The 6151-nt window shown below is 68.9% G+C and overlaps 1 protein-coding gene across 1 annotated transcript in view; it reads right to left on the bottom strand.

Annotated features, from left to right (window-relative positions):
- The window catches only part of PIEZO1 (piezo type mechanosensitive ion channel component 1 (Er blood group)), a gene marked incomplete in the record, with an annotated part of 26588 nt that overhangs the window by 15320 nt on the left and 5117 nt on the right, over nucleotides 1–6151 (bottom strand). The window contains 11 exon segments of the mRNA XM_027773440.1: nucleotides 1–177; nucleotides 253–364; nucleotides 955–1215; nucleotides 1342–1442; nucleotides 1932–2025; nucleotides 2099–2206; nucleotides 2473–2644; nucleotides 2729–2942; nucleotides 3029–3197; nucleotides 5377–5515; nucleotides 5646–5688. The exon segment at nucleotides 1–177 is cut by the window's left edge and continues 223 nt beyond it. Of these exon segments, the coding sequence (XP_027629241.1) occupies nucleotides 1–177; nucleotides 253–364; nucleotides 955–1215; nucleotides 1342–1442; nucleotides 1932–2025; nucleotides 2099–2206; nucleotides 2473–2644; nucleotides 2729–2942; nucleotides 3029–3197; nucleotides 5377–5515; nucleotides 5646–5688 (1590 nt within the window).

The raw sequence follows: 6151 nt of genomic DNA, 5'->3' as shown, positions 1-6151 counted from the left end.
GAAAGAGCGTGAGGCAGAGCAGGAAGAGGAGCATGTAGACGATCTTGTAGACAACGAGGCGGCCGGCGAAGCTGACCACGATGAACATGCCGGCGCACACGTAGATCCAGTACTTGGCGTACATGCCCTGCACCAGCACGCCCAGACTCCGCAGCAGCGTCCGCGTCTGCGAGGGCTCTGCGGGCCAAGCGTGTAGGCAGGCCCAGGGTGGCGGCCCATGGCCAGCGGGTGGGTGCGCCACCCCCCACTCACCTCCGTCCACCATGGCCAGCTCCGACGGTGCGGCCGTCCCCCTGGCATTCCTCAGCAGCTTCTCCCGGACGAACTGGCGCAGAAGCAGCCAGAAGGTCAGGGTGCAGAGCAGCTGTGGGGCAGGGTGGGACAGGCGGTCACCGGGCTGCAGCCACAGCCGGCGGCCGGGGCAGGGAGCTGGGGGCCGCACCAGCCTCCTGGGGCATGAACCCTCCCAGGGCTCACACACGCTCTGGGGCGCACCGCACACGTTCAGAGCCGCAGTCACTTGGACAGGCACACACAGGGTCACACGTGTTCGCACACATGTGCGTACATGTCCACACAGCTGTGCGTCACGTGGGTTGATGTGCACTCACACACTGGTACATGCACATGTGCACACACTCACGCCTCACGCCAGCACACAATCCTCTGGCCTGAAAACGTGACAGACAAAGTGAAACTGGGCACTCTGCTCACACAGGACACGTGGGTGCCACGAGCAGTGACCCGGGGCCACATGGGGCTAACAGAGCCGTGCCAGGCAGAGGGCCACACACAAGGCGTCAGGCACACGGCAGCCCTATGGCCACACGAGGTCACTGGTCCTCCCACTCAGCAGTGCGCTCCTGGGGTGACGGCCAGACTGCCCCTCGGGAGAGGACAAGTGGCCTGTCCCAGCTGCTGCCCGGCGCCCCACGTGCTGCCGACCACACTCACCATGGCGCCGAGGTCCAGGCAGGGGTAGCGGGTGTGCTCCAGCCCCAGCTGGCGCAGGCCGACAGGGCCAAGGGCAGTGGGCAGCTCGGGGCGCAGGTCCAAGGCCCACACGTAGCGCAGGCCGCACAGCGCCAGCCCGTACAGCAGCAGGCAGGGCGAGCACAGCAGGGCCAGCTGGCGGCGGCTGCGTGCCATCCAGAGGAGGCAGGCCCAGAGCAGCAGCACCAAGGTCAGCCAGCTGTGGAAGGTGATGCTCCACACCTGCGAGGCGGGGCGGCTCAGGCCACGCGTGCACACACACACGCGGCCGGCTGTGCTCCGGGGACCCGCCTGCCACGGGCCGCCTCCCCACACGCCGCAGGCCCAGGGGCGACGCCGGCTGCTCACCATCATGGCAATGAGGGCGCACACGTAGCTCTGCTCCACGATGAGCTGGCCCAGCCCGTGCAGTGCGGGTGCCTCTCGGGGCTCAGCCAGCCCGGGGCGCGCTGCGGGGCGGGGCAGGGTCAGCCCCACGTGGGGACACCGAGGGCCTCCCCCCCGCTGCGCCCTGAACTGGAACGGGAGGGGCCGTGGCGGACAGCGTGGCTGCCAGGCCCCACGCTGTCTCTGATATGTCGCGTGGCCCTGGCCAGTCCCGAGACCCTGCAGGACAGACACACAGACACCCAACCGCCTCCCATCGGTGCAGATGAAATCCCCAGGGCGCTCCACAGGCTACATCTTCATTTGGGGACAAATCACAAAATGGAAGTTGAGGTTTAAGAAGAAAATGCACCCACAGGGCCCCAGCCAGCCCGGTCTCCTGGGCCTGCGCTGGGCCCAGTGTCTGGTCTCTGAAGGGCGTGGAGGCCCCAGAGGGCAGCAGGTGAGGGCAGGTGGCAGCAGGGTGAGACCACGCACTAGCCGCCAGAGGGCAGCGCTAGCCTGGCCCCACAAGCAGGCAGAGCAGGGTGGGGGGGAGCGACTCGACTCACCGGGGCGCTGCCCAGCCGGGCGCTGGCTCTGGCCGGTGAGGTCATGCACAATGCAGTTGTCAGCCTCGGTGCTGGGCTGCGTGGGGACAGGCTGCTACCAAGAAGCACGGGTGAGCTAGGCCAGCACTGGTGGCACCCCCACGTCCTCTACCCGGCCAGCTCCTCACCTGGGTGGCCTCTCCATCCTGGACGGCTACAGTGTGGCCCTGGGGCCACTGGGCCAACTCTGCCAGCTCCAGCTCCCGCTCCTCATCCCCCCTGGCCGCCTCATTCCTCTGCAAAGGAGAGCCAAGTGCTGGGCCCTCACCCAGACAGGGCAGCAGGCCCAGGCAGGGCAGGCCCTGGGGAGGGCAGGCCCAGGGAGGGCAGGCCCTGGGGTGCAGGCCTTGGAAAAGGCAGGCCCAGGTGTGCAGACCCAGGGAGGGCAGGCTCCGGGGAGAGCAGGCCCTGGGGTGCAGGCCTTGGAAAGGGCAGGCCCTGGGTTGCAGACCCTGGGGAGGGCAGGCCCTGGGGTGCCAGGCCTGGGGGGCGGCCTGCAGACCTGGTCGGCAGGGCGAGGCCCACGGAGCTTCAGCAGCGAGGTCACCGTGTAGTAAAGCAGCAGCAGGATGCCAGGGCTCACGTAGACCGGCCAGTCGTGGCCGGTGTTGAGAACCAGCGTGTTGGGGCTGGAGCAGTTGACGGGGCCCACGAAGTCCTTGAGACCAAGCACCCTGCCAGAGAAGGCACACCGCTGACCACCTGGCCTGGCAGGACCAGGGTGAGGAAGACTGGGCCCACGGGGGGGCGACCCTCACCTGGCCCAGACGCCGGCAGGGGGGAGCACGGCTTGGGCGAAGGGCGTCTGGTAGCAGTAGAGGCAGACGAGGTGGCCGGCACTGTAGCAGCCCACCACGACGCACAATGTGCTGAAGCCCCGGGGGCTGATGGGGAAGTGACAGGCCCACCAGGTGCACACGGCCAGGAAGACCAGCAGGTAGACGCTGGAGAGGGCGGAGGGGTGGGCGATGCCTGCAGAGAAGCCGCCCGCTGGTCATGACGAGCCCGAGGCCCCCGCACGGTGTTCTGCAGGGCCCTCGCCCCAGCGCGGAAGGTACCTGCCAGCGCCAGCAGCACTATGGCCAGGGTCCGCCCTGCAGCCACCAGCAGCCAGTGGGCAGTGACCCGGAACCGGGCGGCCAGCTCCGACTTCCGCTTGGGGGCCGGCACAGGGGCTCCCTGAGGCCCCGCCAGGGCGCTGCCATCCACTTCCCTCTCCTCACTGTCCTGCCAACGTCACGGGGGGGTGAGGTCAGATGCCTGCCCAGCTGCCCCTCACACCAGGGGCCCGAGCCACTCCAGCCCGCACGGTCCCCGCCTCTCCTCGAGGGCCCAGTCTCAGGGCCCTGCTGGAGGGTCCCTCCAGCCCCAGCACGGGACGGCTGTGACGTGTAGGTGTCACAGCCTGTCCCCAGTTACCTCCCTCCTAGGCCACGATGCTAGCGGGAAGCCCTGCTCTAGGGGGTGTGGCTCCCCAGAGGGGCCCCTCAGGACCGAGGGCAGTGGTCGGCGTATGTGCACCATGCCACTCCCAACAGGCACCAGGCCCCACGGGACAGTCTGGGGCAGAGAAGCTGGTGACCCCCAGATCACAGCCTGGGCAGCGCGCTGTCTACACCCTGTGGGTCTCTGGAGAGCAGGGGACCCCAAGGGATGGGACCGTCACCCAGCGGGCCTTGCCCATCAGCCCCAGAGCTGGCCAGGCAGGAGGCCATGGGTGTGCTCCCCACCCCGTGCCTCCCCGGGCACAGAGACAGCCTGGGGGCTGCAGAACCCCGACTGAAGGCCTCCCTGGACGGGGCTGTCCAGAACACAGCCGTCAGACGCTACAGGTGCCACCTGGCGTGGCCCCTTGTGTGCCCCCACGCAGCCCAGGCTGAGCTAGCACCGGGCCGAGGACTCAGGCCCTGACCACTGCCTGCTCTGGGCACTGAGAGGCTGCTGGTCCTGGGCCGGGCCTACCCGCTCTGTGGAGGCCCCTGTGAAGCGGGGAGGAAGACGGCCTGCGAAGCTGCAGGGGAGGGCTGCAGAGCCCGGCAAGGTGTGTTGGTTTGAGCCTGGAGTCAGGGCACGAGGAGGCAGGTGAGGCTGGGGCATTAGGGCACCAGCAGGAGGGCCCAGCTGAACCACCCCTGCTCGGAGGCCACAGGTGGCTTCAGGCATGGCTGGCTCAGGGCGCGGGCACTTTGCTTGTCCCCAGGGTTTCCCCCCTGGAGCTCAGAATAGCTCAGCAGGTGCCAGCCTGTGGTGGGGGACACGGAAGGAAGGCAGGGCAGCCCTGGCTGAGCGCGTCTGCCCACGGCCCGGCCCAGGCCCTGGTAATCTTCCAAGAGAGGCCGTCTCTGGGAGCAGAAGGCGAGGGTAGGCGCAGCTGTCTGACCCGTGTTCGCCAGCCCCTGTGGGGCCAGGCCCCGGCCCGGCTCACCACAAGCCTCACCTCCCTGTCCAGAGTCACCCAGGATGGGCCCAGTGGGATCCCGTGGCCCAGGCGAAGGCAGCCCTGGAAACCCCCTTCCTGACAGAGGCAGTGCTGTCCCGGGAAGCCCAGGCCCACAGGTCCCCGAGCCCTCAGAGGACAGGCAGTGGGCAGCCCTGGCACAACCCCACAAATGCTGGGAAAGCCTCTCCCACCTTCGAGGTGGGGGTCACCCCTGCCCCGCGGGACACCGCCAGCCAGGTGGGCCTGTCCTGTGGGCTCAGGCTGGCGGAGCCTCAGGGCAGGAGCACTCGAGCCAGGACACCTGGCCGGTCATAAAGCCTGGCTGGGCCGGGGACCAGGCCTTACATGGAGCCTAAGGCTGGTAGGAGGGGCGTGGCCGGGGTGGGCTGGTGCCCAAGGCCTCACACGGGGTGCAGGACGGCCCGAGCCGCTCCACTGCAGAGGCCACCAGGGCCCAGTCTCACACCCGCCCGCAGGTGGCCGGCAACTCGGAGACCTCGGCACCTCACGGCAGCTGTCCTCGGCCCACCTTGGCCCTGTCTCTGCTGCAGGGCTAGGGCCTTCACGGGGCTCCGAGCCTCGGCAGCTCCAGCCCAGCTGGGAAGTGCCCTGGACACTGGGTCAACGGCACACTCTGCCCAGCCCTGGCTCCCTGCAGCCGTGGCCCCCAGGACCCCCAGCCCACTCTGCTGGAGGCCGGGGTGAGCAGCCCTCTGGACCTCCGGGGCTCCGTCCCCGCCAAGGGCATGACCCTTACTCGGCAGCCCACGCCTTTACCGAAGGACTGGGCCCAGGCCGGGGCCGCACGTGTAAGGCTACCCTCATGGGACGGGCGGCACGCGTGTGCCTGTGGCCCGGGCTGGACCCCAGGGGGCTGTCTGACTGTCCTGCTCAGGAGACAGACCCCCGAGGAGCGCAGGCGGGCTGCCACGCTGGGAGGCCAACGCTCAGGGACGCACAGCTCACCGGCTCCTGGGCGTGCCGGCGCTGCCTAGCTTTCCGTGCGAGGCGCCCACAGAGGCCGAGGCAGATGGAGGAGGCTACCAAAACACCCAGGTCAGGGGCCACCAGGCGGATGGCATTGGGGATGTCCTTCAGGTCCAGCCTGTGAGGGGCAGGGGAGGCCATAGTTGGAGCAGGAGTGCAGGGGCCCTTCAGCCCAGTGGACGGTCCCAGGCCCTCCTCTGCCCTCCCTCAGGCCCGGGGAGCCCGAGAGAAGCTTGTTGGGGTCTTACCTCGTGACCCCCACGTGTCGGGAGAGGGTCTCCCAGGGGCTGCCTGCAGAGGAAGATGGACACAGGTCAGCTTGCGGCCTCGTGATCCCTGCCCCATCGCAGGGCCCGTGACCTGGCACACCCGCCTGTGCCTATGGGGAAACTGAGGCCCAGCCAGGGAGACAAGCTGGTCTGGGCCCACCAGCCTCCTAGCTGTGGCTGAGGCCGTGGGAAGTCGCCGAGGTCGGTCTGGGCTCTCTGACCGTCAGCCAGCCGGGGCCGCACTGACGGGTGGTGTGGGGCTGAGGGTCGCGACCTCTCCCAGCTCCCGACCCCCAGATGGCAGGGAGGCTGTCACCACAGGACCAGCAGGACACACAGGACGTCGGGGCTCCTGCCCCAGGGGCTGGGCATGACCTCAGTCCTCGTTGGCTGTGAAGGCAGAGTGCCAACCGGAGACACAGCCAAGCCACTCGTCCATGGACACAGGGACCAGGGGGAGGGGGCGGGGGGGGGGGAACCTGGGG

Source organism: Tupaia chinensis, unplaced genomic scaffold (genome assembly GCF_000334495.1).
Source record: "Tupaia chinensis unplaced genomic scaffold, TupChi_1.0 Scaffold000355_1, whole genome shotgun sequence".
In the NCBI taxonomy this organism is placed as follows: Eukaryota; Metazoa; Chordata; class Mammalia; order Scandentia; family Tupaiidae; genus Tupaia; species Tupaia belangeri.
This window is presented reverse-complemented; position numbering and strand designations above follow the sequence as displayed.